General features: G+C 40.5%; 1 protein-coding gene across 3 annotated transcripts in view; it reads right to left on the bottom strand.

The window, feature by feature from the left end:
* Positions 1-14,974, bottom strand: part of ncana (neurocan a) — a 37,067-nt gene extending 22,093 nt beyond the window's left edge. For 2 of the 3 annotated variants that reach the window (XM_088311210.1, XM_088311211.1), the window contains exons 1-2: positions 13,156-13,203; positions 3,066-3,145 (exon numbers count right to left, since the gene is read on the bottom strand). In XM_088311210.1, the coding sequence (XP_088167336.1) occupies positions 3,066-3,145; positions 13,156-13,175 (100 nt within the window). In that variant the 5' untranslated portion in view covers positions 13,176-13,203. Of the gene's footprint in view, positions 1-3,065; positions 3,146-13,155; positions 13,204-14,640 lie in introns of those variants that run through there. The other variant, XM_088311212.1, reaches the window with a different exon arrangement.
* Positions 14,975-23,139: the final 8,165 nt, after the last annotated feature.

Raw genomic sequence — 23,139 nt, 5'->3', positions numbered from 1 at the left:
CATTCTGCCTGGTCCTTTTAGTTATCTGTTTACTCCCATTATATTCACATAAATGTCAAAATGATTTTTAAAGATCAGTGCACGAGCACAAAGCAGCGTGCTTCATGGCTCTGCGCATGAATAACAAAGTCGCCATGACAACAGGATCACCTGAAAATATGTCACCAAACAACCTGCGCGCATCCAACAGCAACATAAAACCTATTTGTTCCCTTTCATTTGTCGTGTCCATATGCCCCGTGCGATATCAGCGTCAACGAAATGTGTTTATAAATAAACAAAACACAAATAAACAAAAGGCTTTTTGGAATAACACAAACAGTGGATTCAAATCCCTGGAGGATATTTCCATCTGCATTTAGATTGGACATCTTTCACCCACCGAGGCCCCCCTGAGATCATTTCTGTGAGCTCAGGAGAGCCCCCCCCCGAAATCAGATGTAATCACACAAGAACCTTGCTTGAGCCGGAATGAGATCGGGAGCAGAGAAACCAGACAAAGAGAGCTGGTGTAAATTGAATGATGGAAATGGAGGCGCTTTGGCTGACAAGGTGTACTCGCAGACATGCGACTGACAGATGGCATTGTTCAAATAAGGCGAAAAGAACGGCGACGAGCACTGGAAGTGACTTAAAGGGACACTCGCTGTCTTTAGCAGATAGCTCTGCTTCTTGTCGGTTCCCTAAAAGATGGCGAGGGGGCGCTTTGAGGCGAGCTGGCACAAAAAAAAGCTTTGCTGATGGATCTGACACAGTCTGACTACAATCAAAAATCCAATCGTTGTTCCTTTAATAACCGAATCCAAAGAAATAATCTCCGTTGTTTGTTGTTGCTGGTGTGATGCAACCTCAAATGTAGACATGTCATTAGAGAGAGAGCAAAGGAGTTTGAGGAAATGTGGAAACCTTGACTGAACTTTGTGGGCCAGAGGGGCGCACAACCACCTACAGTGCCATAAAATAATCTGAAACTGCCTGTTTTATGTTTTTTTTTTTTTATATTATTCTTTTTTTTTTCTCTCAGTTTATTTTTGTTGTTGTTGTCAGATATATAATATGTGAAAAATCAATAAACATTGTTTAAAAAAATACTCTGTCTATATCAATGTGCTTCACAATTAAAAATACAACATTTAAAAGCATTTTGGAAACATTTATTTTAAAAATGAATTAAACGACCTTAATCACAGGGCTATGGTGGGTGGGCTATCATAGTTTTTAACCTGGATTAAAAAGCATTGAGGTTGCCTTGTGAGATAAAAAAAATTCTTCCTTCAATATTATCGTGTTTTGCTTCCTTAAGAGTTACGAAACAATTCCTTGACACGAACGCAAAGTTTTTTAGTTTTTTTTTTATTTTCTTCAAAGTCGCCTTCGGTGCTCCGGGTCGTAAATATTAATTTATTATTTAAGATTGTCGGCCTCGATTGGTTTTGGACGCCATTATGGGGGCAACTCCACTCATAACGCACCTCAAACGGAAGGATAATATTTGAAGATAATATAAGACATAAAATTGTCAGGCAATTTACATCTTTATGTGTCTACTCAGTCTTAAAAACAGCAATCGTAACCTCCCACCCCGCCCACGGAAAAAAAATTTAAAAAATCACTTTATGGAATTTCATGTTGGATCACGAATGTTACCCCCAGCAAAAAATGAGGGAACGCTGTGTATTAATGACATCCCTCATATAAACTTTCTGCTACACCTGCCATTACTTGACATCTTTCATTGGAATTCATTTTCTTGTTCCTAAATGCGAATTTCATGCCGAGTCCTAAATGAACAGATGGTGGAGTTAAATTGCATAAATGGCTTTGGAGACGTTCCAGCTCACTCCCGCTGACTAAGTCTACAAACATTCACAGCATGTCGACTCTCACTTACAACACTGAAATTACTTGTCTGTCACAATAGGAACGAAAAATTAATGAAGAAACAGATGCCTTTCCCCAGAAGGTTAACTCTGTGAATGCCAATCCAGCTGCACTTCCTCTCTTCCCTTCATCCCCCTGACTGCATTTTCCATATTTCATACTAAATGGACATGTCCGCCATTGGAGCTGAAAAAAAAAAAAAAAATCACGGGTGCATATACATCACCAACAATGACCTCATTCCACGAATTGACCCATTAGGTTGTTAATTATCTTGGGGAGGGTGGCTTCCGTCAAAGTGGTGAAAATGCTCTTTCAGAAGCGAATGAAAGATGGCAATGGATGAAAATCCGATTTCCCGACTCCTGAGACGTCTTTTGCATTTCCTCCATAACGGTGGATTTTATAGCTCGCGTCACAGCGTCCTCACTGACAGTCCTTGGGATAACCTTTATCTAATAATCTGTTGGACAGCCCGGCTGGTTGCGGAAGAGAACAAAGATGGTGAAGGTTGCGAAGTGAATTTGCTGCATTTATTGCTGAGAAAGTCACGAATAAAAATGGTAATGGTCATGATTTCTGTGAGTACACCTCAATGTCGAATTCTACCACGGACATTCTCTGGGGGGGGTTATTCCACCTCATCTGAGAAGGCAAGCAATGTTATCATTCTCAACCTTGAGATGCCATCACAGCAGAGTGACGCCTCGTCACTTCTCATAAACAGTCGGGGGATTTTTGGCTTTGGAGTGGAATTTCTCGGCGTACCTAAAAATGCACTATAACATTATAGGTGAAATAAAATTGACAATTCACGGTTAGGAGAATGTTTCGGTACATTTTCCAAAGCTTGATGTTCTCTGACAAGGAGCTGAATGGAAAGATTAAAAAAAAAATTAAAAATTCCAAGGACGTCCACTCTGCTTCATACGGAGCCCCCCAGGGGACATCGGGGAAAATATTTAAGATTGCGTTATAATGCAATAATTTGCAATATATTGCAATTGTTCAGGCAAAAAGCTTCAACCTGCGACCAAACTGAATCAAAACAAACTGCACGTATAAGCAGAAATAATAACTAAATAAATAATGAGACCATTATCGGTCTATTTGGGTCCGCTCTCACGTAACCATTAATTCTTGTTGCAGATCAGAATTAGTGTTGTTGCATTCAGAGAACTCACCAAAGCCAAAAGAGTACAGCAACAGGAGAGTCAAGAAGATGTGTCGCCCGGCTGCGCGCCGAGGAAGCGCCATCTTGGACCTGAAAGGGTGAAAGATGAGAGGAAGGAGTGAGGCAAGTTGAAACTTTTGCTTTTGGAGGTCAGTGACAAACAAAATCAGCACATCTCGCTTAGAGACGCTTCAGCATTTAGACTTTATGCACTCATTGGGAGGTAATTGTGGTTGGCTGGGTGGTTGCTTGGCTAGTTTGTTAGTTAATATTTTTTTTTTTATCAGCAAACATCCAGGAGTTTTTTTTTAAATTATATTCATTGCAATGTTTTCAACTATAGTACAATGATGGTCATATTATTAATGATTGCATTTTTAAATGATGACACACTTGTCTTCCAAGTATTGCAACGGTCGGTTGCTGCGACCTTGGTTTGACAGTTCGATCTTAAACGATTCGCTCCTTTCACAAGATACTCCAACTTCCTTGCTCCCAATTCTCCAAGCCCGATGCTGCTTTTTTTTGTCTCAGTCACGCCAAGTAAAGAAAGGTGGGTGTGTTGTTTGCCACTCTGTCCAAAAGACAGCAATAATATTGTTGTCCCGCATTGTTTTTAGTTCACCACACACACACACAAAAAAAAAAAAAAAAAAAAACCCGCAAGAAAAACTTTATTTCGCTGTTTGTCTGCTTGTTCATTAGCATGCGTGTGACGCAGTAAATATGTTCTTGACCCCTATTTGGCTGTCGCCTGATGCGACACAGCCATAAATTAATGACCGAAGGAGCAACATTTCAAATGCGCCACCGGTCACGCAACCGAGCTTGACTGTGTGAACTGCATCGACCATGAATGGAAACACACTGCCGGGAATGCCAAACACACTTTCGGTCTGCACGTAGCATGACTTAACAATGAAAAGTGCTCATTATAGTTGAAATGTTTGATTCATATTATCGATCGTTGGATACAACCCGACACTAGACATCTAACATTAAAATAATTAAGAGACCAAATTCTCCTTAATGGCCTTGCAGATAGATGACTAAAAAGGTTAATCCAGTGTACCTCATCAGAGGGCTAATGCAGGATAATGAAATAAGAACCAAAAAAAATAAAAAAAAGCCACTTGAGTCAATCTTGCGCAATTATCAGCGTTAGACCTTTGTGTGAACGTGAGGTTGAAAAGAAAGGTGCTGCAAGGAAACAAGGTGACCTTGAACCATAGAGTGGGAGTGAGAATGTTATTATTTTGTCCATCCATTTTCCCATCGGGAACGCTTCACCAAAATGAAAACTCATCTAGCCGCACCCCCATCGAGCTGTCGTGCACCAGGTGGCGAAAGACCATCTGATGTCCTCCCAGTGAGCAGAAAGAGATTTCGCCTACCAGTGGTCTTCTTCAAAAACTCGACCCTCAGCTATGAGAAGATTGCAGCACTGAAATCCAAGCACGCACCCTAACTAAGCTTCTGACTGTGCCAGAGGATTTGGAAGGCGGCCCGAAGCTTCTCAGCTCAATGGGGAGGCAGATTGTCCCATGCCGCTGAGATAGAGATGAAGAGGAGTTTGTTTGAAGAAAAGACAGCTTTGCTTTATAATGCACATTTTTTTCTTGAAATATGAGAATGAAGCAAACAGGAATCCTCAACAGTTTAATGCTGTTGATTGGATGAAATGGGAATTAGCGAGACATGCTCGGTGTGGGCGCACCGAGTGGATAGCACTTGTGATGTTGGGGGTTCGAATCCAGGCTCCAACCTTGCTGTGTGGGGTCTGCATTTTCTCCCCATTGCATTTTCTAGTGGCACTGAAAAGATGCAGGTGAGGTGACAAAATTGTTATTGTGTGTGAGAATGTGAATAAATTATCTTTATTTATTTTTAACTTTTCAGGGAATTAAAAAAAAACAAAAAAAAACGCATCTGGCTTTCGTGACCAAACACCACATTAAGTATCTAAAAAAAAACAAAAAACATTCAGACTTTGAATCACGAGAGGTTCGCGTCAAGTCAAAAACAGTTGGCATTACAGTACAATATATGACACTTCTCAGACACTTGACGTGACCAATAAATTTAATAGATTTGCTCTCGAGCTATTTTCAGCACTGCAGATTGATTAATACGTTGTAAAAAAAAATACAAACAAATAAATTAAAAAAAATAAAAAATAAATAACTAGATAAATAAATAAATAAATAAAACATGGGAACTATATATTAGTATTAATTTCTGGAAAAATGTGAAATTGACCATATTTAAGCAGGTGAGGTTTTTGCCCCACCGCAATAATGTGTGCCCTGCGATTGGCTAGCAAACCAATCCAGGGTGCAGCCCGTTTGGATTTGCTCCAATTCACCTGTGACCCTAATCTTGATAGGAAATTGATAGATACATGGCTTTATGTTCTGCGTCTGCATTTCTCTTAGATCAAGTAAATAATTCATTAAGCCCTCCTCACCCTCACCAAGGTAACGGCAACTCATTCCAACAGCATCCCCAATGCCCTGAAAGACGATTACGCAACACCGATTCAACCGCTGATAAATGAACACAACAACGTCAGTCTTTCTGACCATGTGAAGCCTCGCTATAAAACCATCTAAAAGTAGAGTGTGTGAGGCGAAAGAAAAACTTTCCCTGGAGATAGTATCTCACCCCGTGTGACACCCACTAAGGCACATGGCACCAAACAACAACCGTGTGAGTGTTTTTTAATGGAAACTAACTTGGACTCTTGAATAGGGGGTTCTGGTGTGGGCGAGACCCCGCTGTGGCACACACTTTAAAACGCCCCGCTGGTGAAAGGTGGGTTTGGACCTCGTGATGGGCTCTGACAGATTGGGGTCGGGGGCTGCAGGACTCTTTTGCGCGTTGGAAAATGTGAACCGTGGGTTGCGCTCGCTGGGTGGTGCTTTGTAAAGCTTTGGACAGGGTCACCACCCTCAGACGTTTGCCCATCGTCCGACGCATACAAAGTGGGGAATACGGAGAGCTTCGCCCTGGCAAGGAACCCAGCCACCCCGATCTCGCCGTCACAATTCACAGTTTAGGCCGTGGACATGTGAATGGATGCCGCACAATACGCGACACTGTGTGCCCGTAGACAGAAGCCATTCAAAGGTTTGCCATTGGGGATTAACAACATACAGTTCGGTCGCCACCCGTTAACACCGGCACGACATCACATGCGAACGCCACCTCCTGGGTCATGCACGTAACACAAATCAAGCAGAACCTTCTGAAATGTTTCAGTGGACTTGAATGCGGATGTAAATTTGGTCTATTTTGACCACCATCTTGGCTGAAAGGATGTTGTGCGCCTGTGACAGAGAGCCGAAGAGTGCGACTCGGCTGGCACATAAATCAGGGATCAGCATTCAATTGTCGTCTCAGCGAGAAGGCGCAACCCAAAATGTGAATCGGTTTTCGGACTGCTGAGAATGAGGAAATACAATAAGAGGATCGTTTTAGAGCTACAAAAAGTCACATTTTCAGTTCAGAAGATAAAATATCATGTTATAAAGTGCTGTAATTGACATTTTACATTCACACTTCAATATCCTCTTGCTGAAAGCATGTTTCATCGATTCGCCCCGAGGAACATTGAGCAACGTTTCAATTTGCTTTTTTTCATGCTTTGCGCAATTAAGGCTGCATTAGTTGGGTATGGTGCTAAAAAGCAAATAAGAAATGATCACAATGATGATCAACACCATCAAAGAGTCAAGGTAGAAACAAAAACATTTAATCAGAGATGCATGTAAACTTTTCTAACTGATTTTTTTTTTTTTTGGTGCTAATTCCAAATCTGCCCTCAATTTTCTCCGGCACATTCAGTTTTAAAAATAAAAATAAAAATAAAAATAACACAATAAGCAATATAGTAATAAATTCTGTAATATGAATTATGGATTAGGTTTCACAACAGGTGTATTTTTTTCTGACACCTAGCTATTATTTAGTGGAATATCCACCATACCTAAGTTTTTGAAGTTTTCCAAACACTTTGATTACATTCAACTCATTTACTGCCATTGACGGCTAAATACGTCAAAGATCTTTTTTTTTTTACTTGGCTGGTGTTGAATGAGTTAAACATAATCAACTTTTTAAACATATTCGACACATATTTGACCACCCCCAAAACAATTTACAAACATAAAATGTATACGTCTGTGTACGTGCATGTGACTTTAAGAAGTGGGGCCTGGCAGGGTGAAGTAAGGGTGAGAGCTGCGGCCCACAGTAGGTTTTGCACAAGTGTGTTTTTATGATTTAGTGTTCTCCCAGCCTTCAATATAGAGTAGTGCTGAAAAGTGCATTGGTGACTGTGGCTCTCCTTTCCCAAATGAGAGGGCATCCCAAAGTAAGTAAGTACAATGGTGACTCCAAACAGTTGTATCTCAAATCTTGTATGTTGTATTTGTTTAAAAAAAAAAAAAAAACAGTACAATAATTGCACTTTATAAAAAACATAAAGCAATTGCATAAATAATGAGAATGCAAAGAATGAATCCATTTTTGCCCTGGTATTGGTGTTGCTCCACCTTTTGTGTTCAAATATTGGTCGCTTTGAGGGTTATAACAGCGCATCTTGTCTAATTCATTTTTCATTGTGCGTTAACTCCTAGCTAAACAGACTTTTGTAAGACAATGCTGTTTTTTGTTTTTTTTGTAATACACAACCATGATCATGGACAATGAGGCAATTAGACCGACAGATGCAAGTTCCTTTGAAGCCAAATTGTGCTAAACCAGGTCAGCTTTGCTCCTAATTTTGTCCCTGTGGTCATGGCGCATTTTCTACTCAAGCATCACATCCGATTGCAGACGACGCACATGCTAGGTCAGTGAATTCTGCATCCATGTGCACACGTCCACTTCGACTTACACAATAGCACAAGAACACATTTTGGCAGCTGGCATCTCTGTTAAATTTCAATCAACATTTGCTCCAGCCTGAAATGATTTCTGCATGCTTCACAAATGATGCAGTCACTGCTGCATACTGTTGACACACATGATTTTTTTTCTTTCCAAAGATTATACATTATTTGCCTGAATAGTGTTTTCTTCATTTCCTTCAAAAAAGTGAGGAGTCAAGCTGTCAGTCTTGTATGTCACCACTTCACAAGTGAACGAATGTCTCCACCCCCGCCCCTCCACCCTAATTATGTCTCACCAAACTCTTAAGTGCGGACAGCTCCCGATGAGTGACAGACAAAGTAGGGAGCCGGCCGGATAAGAGCGAGGAAAAGATGAAGGAAGACAAATGAAAGGAAGGTCATTTCATCGCCCTTGTCACATCCTCACAATGAAAGCCAGTCCACAAAGCCGCTGGAAGCTCTTGTGCTCTTCGGTATTCACAAATGGCACAAGCGGCCCATCTTGATTTAAGAAAATGAACTTAGATTCTATGTAGGAGATAGCAGTAAATACAGTGGTGTCTTGAGATATGAGTGACCCAACTTAGTCAGTCATTCGACTTTTTTTTTATCTTTGCTATGACTTGTGTTGTGTCTGGTAGTTCCTTGACGTGTCTTGATCTATCAGTCGCTATGAAGTTTCTTTATTCCATTATTAGAACATGTAGACCTGAGAAGCTCGAGTTACTCAGTGACACATTGTCAGTATGTCAAGCTTTCTTCTAAGGCTTCTGAATCCAGCCCTCTTCTCGGTAGTTACTTAGTATTTTCAACTTCTGTGTCTGCTTCTGGGTCCAAGTAAGTTTAATGGTTTTACTTTGTTTAATGCCTCTCCCAATTGAAGTTCAGTTTCAAACTAAGCATCAAAGAGATGTGTTGTTAAGACAACCACACAATTTAGCCTTTTGCTAGCTTAATGCTAATAGACAATGTGAAATGGCATAAATGGGCTAACAATTAGCATAGATGGTTGCCCTCCTTAACCAGACAATAGCACTTGCTTTTAACATCATTTATAAAAAAAAAAAAGAAAAAAAAAACCCTATTTTTTTGCCAGTTTTTTGGGAGTACAAATCATTAGAACCTTCAACATTCGAGCATTCCTCCACCCCGAAAATGGCCCAAAAAATAAAATCAGCCCATTTTTGCCACTTTTCCTCCTTGTTTTAAAGTTTACTTATCAAAGTCACATGACCAAACCCAGAAAATAGGTGTGCTGTGACGTTCGCTATCTGAACTCTTGGGTACGAATTTTCTGCGGCTTTCATATTCCACAAACGCAATAGGAGTCAGAAAGTCATGTTGAGATTAGTAGTAGCACGCAGAACGGATTGCAAATAATTGACTCCCACTTTAAATTAGATTTTAATTTGAATGTTTTTTCTTGTAATATTTTATAAAGTAAATACAACTGTGCTATTGTCTTAATTAAAAAAGCAGAATTCCGAGTGAAGCATTTCCATTCATTTCAATTAGGAAAGATGACTTAAGATACACGTGCTTTGAGTCAAGAGCAGTGTCACAAAATGAATCAAAGCTCATATCTCAAGGCAAGTAGTTAACCCTGCTGCTTCCACTCATCTGGGAATCTTTTCTACAAGTTCTTGCAATCTCTGTTGTTGCTTATACTAAAGCTTCACAATGTGCTTCCTCCGCACCAAACATATTCAAACCTTTTGACCCTTCCTTGCTTTGTACACCGCACACAAAAAAATGTCCACCACCAAACAGATTTCCCAAAGCTGGAACGCTATAATTATCTGAAATGTTCAAACTGTTTTCAAATAGGTAAAATGGTGCAATAGTTCGCATGGAGAGGAGCGATTTAATATCGTAAAGCAATAGAAACATTCGTCACAATCACAGAGACGAGAGTGAACTTGGATGACTATTATTTCTTGTGCGCATTCATTATCCTGTCACTCACACACACACACACACACACACACAGACGCACACACGCATATTCTCCACCGTGCCTGGTGACTAATCACCATCATGCAAAACAACTAATGACTCATCAACTTTGTTGTTTACATAAAAACAACCCCATGAAAGGCTGCTGTCGTCGAGCCCCCCTCGATGCAACTGTGTCACATTCAAAGTGACACAATTTAGTAAAGGCCAAGAGGCGATTTAGAATCTGAAACACTGACCGTAACTTAGATTATTCTAAAGGCTCTCAAGACAGAAGGAATGTGAGGTCCAACATTTCTTCAGTATCGCAAGAAGACATACCTGACAGTGATTGGCAGCTCTTATGACAACCATCTGCTTGGAGAAACATTAACATGTCTTCTCTCCTATCCTCATTTCAATTGTTGCTTGAATCGTGTTCCCACACTATATCATCATTCAATGTCGTTTTTATTGGTTTAAACAGTATACAGGCAAGACAGAATTTAGCATTGTAGTAGTTGTAGTTCACTGTACTACCACGTCAAGCCCAAACGTGGTCGGGAAGGAATGTAGAAGCAGCATAATTAGAATAAAGAATTACGCCTGAGTATTGTTGAAACGGTTTTTTGGGGATGTTTTGCTGCTCTGTGTTTATTAAACAGGCAGCTGTGTGAAGGTTTATAATTATTGTAAGATCTAAGCTCATTTCTATTAGCCTGTCCATGATGTTTCACGTTACTGTATACGCTATGCTAGCATGAAGCTACTTTTAAATCTATGCTATTCCATGAGCACATCAATGGTATTTCAAATTATACGGTTGCATTAAGATACTTTCATTCGAAAATATCGGGTTTGACTTAGCACTTACATTTTGCCATTCACAAAGACATCCGTCATCATTTTTGTGGTTGACAGACATCTAATGGATAACCTGTCAAGGGAAATGCAGGAGGAAAAAAAAAAAAAACTCACGATGGAAACTGCTGTATTTGCACTCTGTGTTAAATTGCCTTTTTTTTCTCCTTTTCTGATATCGATTAAAAAAGTGATTTTTGAAGGGGGTTTGTTTAAGGTTTAATGTGCTACGGGTTGAGAGTATGTGTTTGGGTGGCAGGGTTAAAGGTTAAAATCATGTAGCTTAGGATCGCTAAAGTGATGTCCACATGGTCATAACAACAGCGGCGAAGGACAAAGGTGAAAGTTCAGAGGTCGGGTCTGGGTGACAAAGCCAATTATGACATCAGGTGTGTGAGTCCATGCTACCATCGCAGGTTTATTAAATGCATGGCTCGACAGACAAACATTCACGAGCAGGAGACATTATAGCATCCTCAGGGAAGCACACAGAGAAAAAAAAAAAAGTGAAATTGACGGAAAGTCAGCACCACGCTGATTGGTTGTGATCCAACATTTGTTTGACTTCAAGATATGTCCCACTGGTGGATCTTTGACTTCGCGGAGGAGAGAGAAACAAAGCATTGTCCTTCAGGTGTGTTTCACATCCACACAGAAGAAAAGGTGCTGAGAGGAGATGTTTCATGCAGTGTGATAGTTAAAAAAAAAAAAAAAAAAAAAGACATCCAAATGTGACTGCAAAATATAACAGAATCAGTCGATCACAAAATGATCAAACTAAAGCAGCAAAAATGAGGTTACTTGTCAGTGATGGAGCATTTGTCTTACGTCAGTAGTCACCTTTAAGGGGAAGACAAAGAGAGGACGTTTTCTTTGTGTGAACGAGCTGCGCTGCCTGCGCTCTCATCCGCGCTAGTAACCATCGGCCTGACTAGCAGCTTGAAGCGCTCTCTGGTTAAAGAGTGGAGGTGATTGATGGCTTGGCTGCGCCAATCCGCTTTTGGGTCCCTTTGCGGCATGGTGCTCGCTCACATGAGGGCTTTTGTATAACCCCGTGGTAAAAGAAGAATGAGTCAGATGTTGCCGCCTAATCACAGCTCGCTAACGTTTTATTGAAATCAGCCCGTGTTTTATTGCTGATTACTGAAGAATGGGAAAAGCTAGAAGCTATACTTTTTTTTTTCAGGTAAAAGAATCAGTTCTATTTTTGGGGACGGCGGATAGAAGACAATAATTTATAGGACCGGCTGTACAAAGACGGAATCTGGTTTTCGACCAATCCCTGTAATCGTCCCTTACCGGGTCAAGTACCGGATGTATAGAATCCAAATATATAATAGTACTGCACTTGGAGAAGAATGAAACTTGATGTTGGGTGTACTGGCCCTTTAACTGAAAGTTAAAACCAGGAAGAGAGAGGGAGAGAGAAACTGAAGTAGGCAAAAAAAGAAAAACTAAGCGATACACAAGGCTGTGTGAAGAAGCAATTGAGAGCCACAATAAGCATCTGAAGTTGCGTTTAATTTGACCAAAGAGATGATGTGCAATAAAGCTCCTCTGTGAGTTTGCCTTGTGTGACAAGAGTCTGAGAAAGTTTCCGGTACGCTCTGTAACCATTTAATAACAAGGAGACCAAAGCGGCTAATGTATGCACAAACCTGTATCATGGCTAAATTGAGCTATTGTGGCTTTTAAACAGCTGTGTTTTGTAGTCCGAAAATTACAGTTAGTTGATGTGAATAGGAAATTAGCCAGCGAATGAGCTTGAAATAATGTTTATGAATTATGAAACTTCTGCCGTTGGCCTCTCGCCATACACGGATATTTTATTTTATTTTATTTTGGGCTGGGGGGGATGGACTGATGAAAAGCAAGGACTAAAAGTGCTTTAAATGGGTGAGGAGGGACGAGGACGCAGGACGATTATTTTACTTTATAAGGATGCAGGGATGATGAGGGAAGGGTGCCCAAGTTGCGGAGGGAGGACGGACCGACAAAATTGGGTAAAGTACCCATTTCTGATTTCTTTGGATCTCAAAAGATCAGTCAAAATGCTTTAAAACAGCTGGCAATATGGGCAACTGTCCTCTGAAAATGCCTGACAGTAATTGCGTTCAATCCAATTTTTGCGTCTGATGCATTATATCAAAGTGTTTTCTTCCATGACACGATAATGTACAGTAGAAAGTAAAGGAAACTATTTTAGAACCCTCTTCTAGCGCATGACACTGCTTTCTGTCCATCATGCCCAATAGTGAGTGCACTCAGCTCCACACACACACACACACACACACACACCCAAAATGAAAAATGCATGTTGTAAACTCGTAGCTTTTAGCACCGCTCTTCTTCACTATTCTCCTCTTCACCAACCAACACACACACACACACACACACAAAATCCCTCACCTCATCCTGCTCCAGTACATGCGCCCGCCTTGTTAACCTCGTCCTGCTTTATGGCACTGACACCCAGCTGGTGGTGGGTGCACTAACAAGGCCAAGGAAGGGGGGGGGCTCGTCCAAGAGAACGGGGACTAGAGGAAGGGGTCGGCTGTATTCGGAGGGGATCTCGGATCGTCACACAATGGGGTTCATTTGTCAAGGTGACCCACACTGTTTGTATTCTGGATTTGGAGTTTCAAAATATTCACAGAAGTTCATTTCTGCTCGACTGTTCTACATGTTGTGCCTTGTGCCTTGAATTTCCGGTACCTTCGAGGTAATATATGCCTGAATATTGCTATTTTATTTGTCACCATGTGTTGATGCACCATTTGTGTTCAACTATACATTGCCAGTCTATCGAATCGTTTTGCATTGCGGGGTGGCAATATGCTAACAGGCAAAGTTATGTGGTTGTTTTGAATATGCACATTTTTTTATGTTTAGTTTGAAAATAAATGTCAAATGTGAGTGGAAATAAACAGATTGAAGGCTCTTTTTTTTTTTTAATAACTTCACTATCTAACAAAGTGCTGTTTGTTTTGCAGTGAGTTGAGTGAACAGCGAAAAATCCGTGAGTAATTGACAGCCACGTGAAAAGGTTTGTAGTTGCCCATAAATGCCACAGGATGGCAGCAAAGCACTTTTTCTTTTTGACGAGGCATGAAGCTCTTCTCCTCAGTTCAACATAGTTGCTTGGCACAAAGATGCCACCAGATGGCGCCAAAGTAAGATCGTTATATTTAGACATGGCTTTGGTCTGAGCCAATCACAGCAAATTACAGACAATAGAAATAAAAAAGAAATCACTAATAGGGGAATTTGCGGACATTCCCACATCTTGTAACATTTTTATTCAGCGTCATGCAGCGAGAGTTTATTCTAATGCTTTGGCTCAGTGAAGGCTGGGAAGGCTGTTTTTTTTTTTTTTTGCACTGCACTGGCCAATGGGCATGCAGGTTGTAAGGCGTCCTTGGATGTCATGTGCAGGCGACAGAAGAATTCATCACAACACAATAGATTACACGAGCATCTGTTCTTGTCAATACCATTGTATCACTGCAACCTTGTGATACAGGAAGGGTTTGCGGAGTCAAAACTTGTTCAAATGAACACCTCTGCAGGCTAAAAACACACACGCACGCACAAACGCACACGCCCGCGCGCTCACAAGAGTTGATGTTTTATGCATACCACTACATCAGTCGTAAATTTCACTCAGTATTAAAAAGCTTTGAGGTGTAAATAATTCACAAATACGTAGCACTGATTTGCCCTCATTGAAGCCATCACTTTGTTGCCAGTGATATTATTTCATGCACGCAAGACCTCACGTGCAACTCATTTTTTCACCTTTTTACCATGCAACTCACACTTAAACGCTTACAAAATGATGCACGACGAAGCTGTATAAATTCCATGAGGAATAACAACCGCTTCCACACTCACCTCAAGGGGACAAAGCAAAGAGGCAATCCGCTGGAATGTGCGCGGAGGGCAGAAGAAGAAGAAAAAGCTTCTTGCAGGTGCAGCTCGACGGAGCGGGCGTGAAGCAGCACTTTGCGGCACTTTGCGGTAAGCCTGACTTCAGCGAGCGGCTGATGATGGGCGCTTCATCTTCCGACTCCTGTGGCGTGATGGGGGCGAGCTGCTTGGCCACCTTTGGGTGCCCCAGAGAGAAGCCAGATCAGTTGGAAACAAAGACGGTTGACAGGCAGGCAGGCAGGCAGACGGGCAGGCAGACGGCTCCAGCGCCCCCATTCAAAGAGAGAGCTGGTGGCGGTGTAGGTGGAAGGGGGAGGGTGGCTGGTTGAGGGAAAAAAAAAAAAAAAAGAAGGGGGGGGTGGATCTTTATATGACCATAATCCGATATAAACCTTTAAAGGTTGAGCCAGTGTCTGTGAATTAAATTAGAATGTCAGTCTGACCACCAGCTTAACCTCATCACATCCTCCTGATGCTCCTCTCCTCTCCTCATGTGACACTAGTTGGGACATCAAACAACAAAACAACAGAAGTCTGTATCCGACCAGCAGAGAATGCACTCGACTAAAAATGGCATTACAACCATGCAGATTGCGTTAAGTGAGAGTCTTCTTATTTCAAACTTGTTACTTTATCTTCCGGCGTATAGAAAGAGTGACTTTCGTCTTGTCCCGACACTAATTACGCTTTACAAAAGCAGTTTACGTCTTCACATCTTGTCACGTCATTTTATACAATTAAGTACTATTATTCTTCCTTAAAAACACCGAAAACAAATTGGACTCTATGACCTGTCCAACTAATTGAGCGCAACACATTTCAATATTAATAAGAGCACGTTGGCTACAACGCGCAAAGAGACAAACAGAAGGATGAAATTAAACCAGTAGTCTTGCTGATGATGACATAAATCACCCCTAAATACACAAATTTAAACAATAAACATTTTGGCAGGATAGAAAAATGTTAGAAACGAACGGGCCCGGTGAGGGAGTATTTTTCCCATTCGAGTCAGAACATATTGTAAGAGTTTACAAACTCACGACGGTCCTGAGAGACGAATTAGCTTAGCGCTATATAGTACAATACAATGCAAATTGGATTTAAAATGGGTTCAAAGCAAGATAAACATTCAGCCTGACAGAAATGGCGCAAAGTTAGAACGAGGCGCAAAACGCAAGAGCAACAGAAAACATGCTACGAGGCAAGAAAGCAAATCAACAATCCAACATTGCACCTGAATATGATGATGATCATGTCCAACAGGTGTGCTGCACTAGGCTCCGCCCACAAGCAATCACCCCAGCCGAGCGCCAAGTCTCAAATTGTATTATTTAGTAATCCACCCATTTCCTATGAATTAATTGAAGAGTATTTCAGCTGACTTTGACCGAGAGGCAGAGGGTAACATTATTTTTCCCCAAATTTGTGGTTGAATTTGGGATTTGATTTTACCACATCAGCATTTGAGTCAGTGTATTAATTCACCATCCTGAGGGCAGAAACATCGTAATCGTGTGTTTACTGCTCGCAGTCACAAAAAAAAAAAAAAAAAAGCAAGATATACAAAGTGTGTTATTTGCCCGTGTCGATCTGCAGGCTGTTGCTAGGCGCTCAGCATGCTTTTAAATAATGCATCCCCTCCTCATGTCATGGACACAGGTTTTTGGAGTCCTAATAGCGCCACTGATAGCTGAGATGTGTGCTGCACAAAAAAAGAAAGGGGAAAAAAGGGCTGCAGGTAATTGCCCCACTTGAAGTTAATTTTCTGTCCAAATTGGAAGACCTCATTAAAATGCATTGTGCGGCCCAAACGACGCGGCTTTTTCTCATGATACTGTCTAATGCAGAAGGTTTAACGCGATCCATTTTCGAAAGGTGCACCCATTTCGGAACAAATTTCCCCTTCAGAAATGATGCGTAAAAGCACTTCACACCAGCAAGTGATGCTGACTGGGTTGCCAGGTTGGCATGAAGTAAACAAATACCCGTTTTTATTTTTTTTTTTTAAAAAGGCTTTGCTTCCCAAAAAGGAAAACTATGGTAAAATGCACACAAGATGACTTGTCAAGCCATTTAGTTCAAGTCTCAAGTCAAGTCAAGTCGTTCCCGCGTTTTAAAAATGGCAACTTAGATCTGACATCTCTGATATTCATATTGTGTGGGTACGAAAAAACGAATGAACCGCAATAGGTCGTAGGTTTGCCTCCCATTGTGAATGCCTCGTTATTCAATTACGAGTGTATTTTCTTTTTTCGCGATACCATATGGGCTAAACCTATGCAAATTACAAGCTGTTGTAAGATTCAAATCAAGAGGAGTAACAATTAAAGCTGAACAGCAACACCTTGCATCCACTTGTGTGTTCTCCAAAAAAGGACATTTTCGGGAAACTTTCTTGATGGGAAACCTCATCAGCGCAGCAAGAGTTGTCAGGCAAACAGAACAGCGGGCGTTATTGCAGTTGTTGCATTGCTTATTTCCTCTCAACACAACAGGAGGCACGGGAAGAGACGCACAACACTTTGCAAATGTCAGTAAGATCAGTGGAACATGTTAAACAATGTGTTCAAGTGGGAATTTAGCTGGGAATCGTCTGGAGAGTCAAGCAGTAGAACACATTTTTATGGGGGACTGTTTTCCGGCAACTCGAATGACAAAATGCAAGCTCCGTCGTGCATGTGATACAAAAACACAAACTAAAGATGCCGTTCCAAACAAACCATGAATATTTCACAATGAGATTATTTTCTCTCACAAAGAGGCCACATTATGCTGCAATTTGAAAGTGGTTCAAGCATATTGTTTTGCATTGTCAAAACATTTCATAAGAAAGTGAAAAAGTGTCACAATGATGTCAGGCATTTAGATAAATGGGGACTCAAATTTCTAATCAGTTTAAATATTTGGTTATGATACAGTTAAAATAAAAAAAAAAAACGACTGCATAAAATGTATAGAAAAAATTGTATGTGTTGCAACGTCTGTAGATTGGGTGACATGATGGGGCAAATTCTTGCGAGTTTCTGAGGGTGAACTGTGGCTGACAGCAGCTGAGTGTTATAATAATGATAATAATAATAATATTCATAATTTTCATAATAATAATATTCATAATTTTCATAATAATGTAATAATAATGTGATAGTATAATAATAATAATAATAGTAATAATAATAATAATAATAATAATAATAATAATAATAATAATAATAATAATAATAATAATAATAATAATATGCAATTCAGTAATACATTTTATAATACTTATTAATTAAGGGTTAGGTTCAGAAAGTAGTGGATTTTTTTTTCAATAACATCATAGCTCTAAATTATGCACGTTAAAAAAAATCCAAAATCTCAGAAACCTGATGTTTCAGACCACCACTTCAACTGAGTTGATAATAAATTGATAAAACAAATAAATAATGAATATCAATAAGCAAACACCCGAGCCTGTTTACGTGCAAACTTTGTAGAATACATTTTGATTACACGTTTGAGCGAGTGTTGCTGTCTCGCACCCTGTCCTTAATTAACTCCACATGTGTACACACACACACACACACACACACACACACCCCCACTCATAAAGGAAACCAGGCTTACTGTTGAAGCACCGTGACTTTTTTGAAATGTCAATCATTTTCCATCAGGGGAGCTGCCATCCAAACGCAAGATTTGAGAGGAGCGGGATTATGACATGAAAAACTGCTCCATCATCTTAACAGCACTGCCGGGAAAAGACACAGTGCCCACAGCGGGAACAAAGAGCATAATGATGTTTTTAGTAGCATAATAAATTCTCCATCTTAGTGTCGGTGCTCTCGGGGGTCTTTGCGCGCTTGTTATTGGCCGGAAAGTCTCACTCTGCACGGTTTGTTTTTACTGGTGCTGTTGTTAATGTGAATAGATCAAACAAGCTAGTAAGTAAACCACATAAAATGGATTTTGTGTGGCAGCCAGTAATGGAGGAAGTGAAGGAGACTTGGTGGGAGCTGATGCTAACCACATTTAAAGTTGTCCAAACATCGGCCGGCTACGAATGAGGTCCGGGTGAAAATCTGCTACCCCTCACACTTATTAAAATACGCTTTTCAAAGTTTCCTCAATGCCTGTTGTAATTCTCTTGCTGTCAAGAAATGGAAGACTATTCTACTATATAACATCACTTTGAGGAAAAGAAGACTCTTTTCATCCGATATGAGGCGTGCTTGCTTCAAGCTGTTTATTTCTCTCTTCCAGTTGCAGTTATTAAACATTTCATATTTAAACACTGAGCCTCATAATTTCACCCAACAAAAGTCAATGAGATTAACGCTAACATAACGCAAAAGTTTTTTTTTTAATTATTTAATACATTTTTGTTGAGTTAAAAAATGAACACAGCTGAATTGCAATACGCACATTTGGCCAATTATTGGGCGATATGCACTTCTCATGTAACATATTTACATAATCTTTAATTATTTCCCATTTCACTGTGGTTGTGATTTACTACCGGCGCTCGTTATTGAATGTTTCATTTTATGCAGATGCACGAGTTGTAAATGTCACCGAACAAATGTCATTGGACAGCAGCCAGTTTTTCGATGATTTTACGTTCACGCCGACCACCCTGATCTGTTTATTCATGTGCTGCAGCATATCTGACTTAAATTCACTTTTGATGCGCGTTCAAATGTTTTTTTTTTTCTTCTACTTTTTTGTTGCAACGATGATGACACGATGCGCTCAGATGCTAACCGCATACAAGAAAAATCAACGGTGTCGTTATAACCCGACTCATTCAGTGCATTATTATTTTTTTTTTCAAAACCATGCAAGAATGATAAGATACTGTGTTTGCACCTGACTAACCAATACACACCGTGAGAAAACAAAAAAAAAGTAGAAAATAAAACGCATTAAATAAACCACTTCATGAAGAAGGACGCTTCCCACATTCAAACCACAAAAAATGCTGTGGCAACAAACAAAAAACACAAAATTCAAAATCCGCAGACTTGCTGAAATGTCGAAATCGCACTCGAATGAAAAGTCCGCGCTCTCCAAATCTGCGTTCATCCTTTTGCTAGCCTTCAAGAGTTAGCCTCATGACGCGACATTTGACAGCTGCACAGCTTCACGGGCTTTAAGGCTCAGCCAATCTTTGCATTTGCAACCAGGACAAGACTATCAAAAATTCAGCTGGAGAACGCGCTAGCAGCTTTGTACAGAAAACAAGAACTCAACAGCGGCACACCTGTCAAAAACAACAGATTTATCCTGTAAGCAGCCTTTTCGGAAAAAAAAGAAAAAGCAACTAAGCTGCCAAAAACGGACTACATCGCATCTTGTTGAAAAAGTTTGCCATTTCCGTGTCAGATTCTTTCTGTATACTTCAAATGCGGGGCTCCCCCCCCAAAAAAAAGGTGAGAAGTTGCATGGCCAAAAAGCCTAAAATTGAACCCCCTCTGGAAATTGGGTCAGATTGGGGCCCCCAAAGCCTGATTCGTCTTTGCAAAAATAACAGACAACAGCTCCTCCACCCGCATATTTTTTCCATGGCCAATTACGTACTGATTTACCTTGGTGCTAAAAATTCAGGTTATGTGTGGCTGAGCATTTGTGTGTGTGTGTGTGAGCGCATGTGTGTGCGCACTTGTGTCTAATGAGTTCCTGTGCAGCTTCTGCGCTTTGTGCGTTCCACTCAGGCGGCTTGGTCCTTCTCCTCCTTTCATCCTGTCTGTGTGGCAGTTGCTAAGACAAAAAAACAAACAAAAAAAACACGGAACCTCTTCTGTCAAAGCTCTTGGCTATTTGCTTTATTCATACAAATGGTCGCGAACGCGCGCACATGGACGCACAGAATGCAGATTTGTTATGTTGATTAGCATCAGCACAGAATCCAGAGGAGAACAATCAGCCGGGCTGAGATTTTTTTTTAATGGCGCAATGTGGTTTGCGATACTGACTGATTCAATAGGATGGATTTAGTCTGTGTACCTGTGCCTGAAAAGATATTAAAAAGATATCGAGATATCATGTTTAAGTGTTAGGTGGGATTATGAGAATTTTTTTTTTCTTTTTTTAAATGTTAGTATCATTTTAGTATCATTCCAGTGTTTCTCTCCTAACTGAATAGACTGTAATCTTAGGATGAAGGCAAAACAGAATGTGACATTTCCCATGATGCACCTCTGTATACTCACCTGTTTTTTTTTTTTTTTATGACTCCAAATGCGGTATTTTAGAACGTTTTTTGCAATACAACTTGAATTCCCATTTTGCTTCATTGCGTCATGCTGCATGTCTTTGCTCCTAATCCTATCATTACAGAACATAATGAAGGGAAGAATTAATTAGGTGGGCTGTTTAGTTTTTGCTGCAGGTAAGACTCGCCCTAGTTGGTCTGAGCGTATTTCACTCCCATTGCCTCACGCTGCCTCCTGATAATAAACGTGCAGCTGTAATTCAGTGGCGGGCCCTGCATCTCACACCAAGGCCTTTAGCGACGTCCTACTTAGTCCGACTTGAATAAATACCCCTCATAACGCCATCATTTATGACATCACGGCCGGAGGAATAATAAACAGACGCACACTGGATGACCTCGCCTCATGAGAGAGCTTCTCCTGAAATGTCCGTCTTGAAAATGGCCTTGCAAGAATATCTGCCATCAAATCCACACTTTTCCCTCATTCTGTCATTGAGGGTTAAAAATGTAAGCATATATTTTAGATTTTATAACGGTCGCCGGGTAAGACTGTTTGGTGTGATCTGATTGGCTATCGCAAGTGTCTATCAACTCTAAGAGCCCGTTCACCCACACTGCACAGACGCAGGCGGGTTGAATCGGAAGGCAATCGGATAAATAGTACGTGCCCCCGGTAATATAAAATCTGCTTGGCAACACAAGCTAGCTGAATTCTGATTGGATAAAAACGCTCACCTAAAAATGTTTATCTTTGATTTTTGGTATGTTAGGCCAGCAAAGAAGGCCTTGGCCGCCCACCACTAATGTAAATGAGTTTCAGCAGGCATGTATTATTTATTTATTTATTTTCAAACAGTACGACACTTGATCGCGCAGATGTAGCTCTCCATTAGTTCTAAAAACAGTCAGCAACATTACAGTTCACGCTAAGGGTTGAACCGAATAGTCAACTTTACTTCTCTGCATCGACGTTTTACCGCTAACCACTACTCAAGTGTTTTCTTTTTATATTCCATCTTCTTCCTGTTAATTGGCCAATTTACAGAAAGCTTTTGACTCGCCTGTGTGCTTCAGTTGGGGCGGGCAAACTGTTCAGCCAATATGGCCACACAGTCTTCATTCGTCTGTGCAGGTGAGAGAGAATTCAAATTAGATTCTTGCGCGTGAGATTAGCGGTGAGAGTCGCTCGCTTCGGCAATTTCCATCTCTGCTATCGTCTTAAAAGATTCATACAAGCCAAAATGTTGTGTCCATTAATACGTGAGCAACATTTGAATACTATAGCATTAGCATATGATGCTAATGCTACATGTGTGTTACCAAAATGAGACGAGAAGCACTGTCACTTGTGAAATTGCATTTTTTTTAAGCAATATGTGCTCATGTGAAACCGGTCTGTGGTGGAAAAAAGGTTTGAGACCGGTGGTTTTTTTTGGGGGGGGGGGTTGTTGTTTTTTTTAGAATTGTAAAATGAGGATTTTTTTTAATATTGTTGAAACTTGGTGATATGTAAAAATAAAATAGAACAAAAAAAATATTTTACCCATGACCTGCCTTGAAGCAATTGTTTTGAACAAAAAAAAAAAAGGAACTTATTTAACTCGCTTTTTCTCGTTATGCCCAGGTTGGTGGTAATTGTGCTTAAGTGGTGCTTCCAGTCTTGTTTCTGCCTTACTTCATTTTTGTTTTGGCAGCTCGGTGGTCGAGTGTTCAAGTGGTGCTGGCAAGATTACTAGATTTGAATCCGTGTCTTCTCAGCCCCGACTGTGCTTGTGTGAGCTCCCTCCAGGTACTCCAACTGCCTTGCAGAGTCCAAAACATGTCTCTTAAGTGTTAGACAAAACTTTTTTTTTACTCAAGTCCCAAATCTAAAATGTGACGCCTCCCTCAAAACCCAAACTTGCTGCAAATACAACTTGGATCGGCTCCAGTCCACTTGTGACCTGAGTGAGGAAAATCGGTACAAAATGGATGGATGGATAATCATCAACAAATTAGTCTAACTGATCTTTCTGTGACTCACGTTCTCACACACCCACTTCTATCACCTTTTATGCAAATAGCCATCTGTTTGTTTATTATAATTACCACACATTTGGCAACATGTATATTAAAACAGCATGACTTTTCTCAAGATGATTAGACTCTCTCTCTCTACTGGAATGAAGCACAGTTTTCTCCCTGGACGAGTCTATCTGTGCACCATCAGCAACGAGGAATGACAGCAACGGACAGGGCAAAGCGAAAACAAATTGACCAAGTCA

This window comes from Idiotropiscis lumnitzeri, chromosome 12 (assembly GCF_059441095.1).
Source record: "Idiotropiscis lumnitzeri isolate Australia: NSW breed Sydney's pygmy pipehorse chromosome 12, RoL_Ilum_1.0, whole genome shotgun sequence".
Classification (NCBI taxonomy): Eukaryota; Metazoa; Chordata; class Actinopteri; order Syngnathiformes; family Syngnathidae; genus Idiotropiscis; species Idiotropiscis lumnitzeri.
The sequence above is the reverse complement of the archived record's forward strand: the minus strand, read 5'-3'. Positions and strand labels throughout refer to the sequence as shown.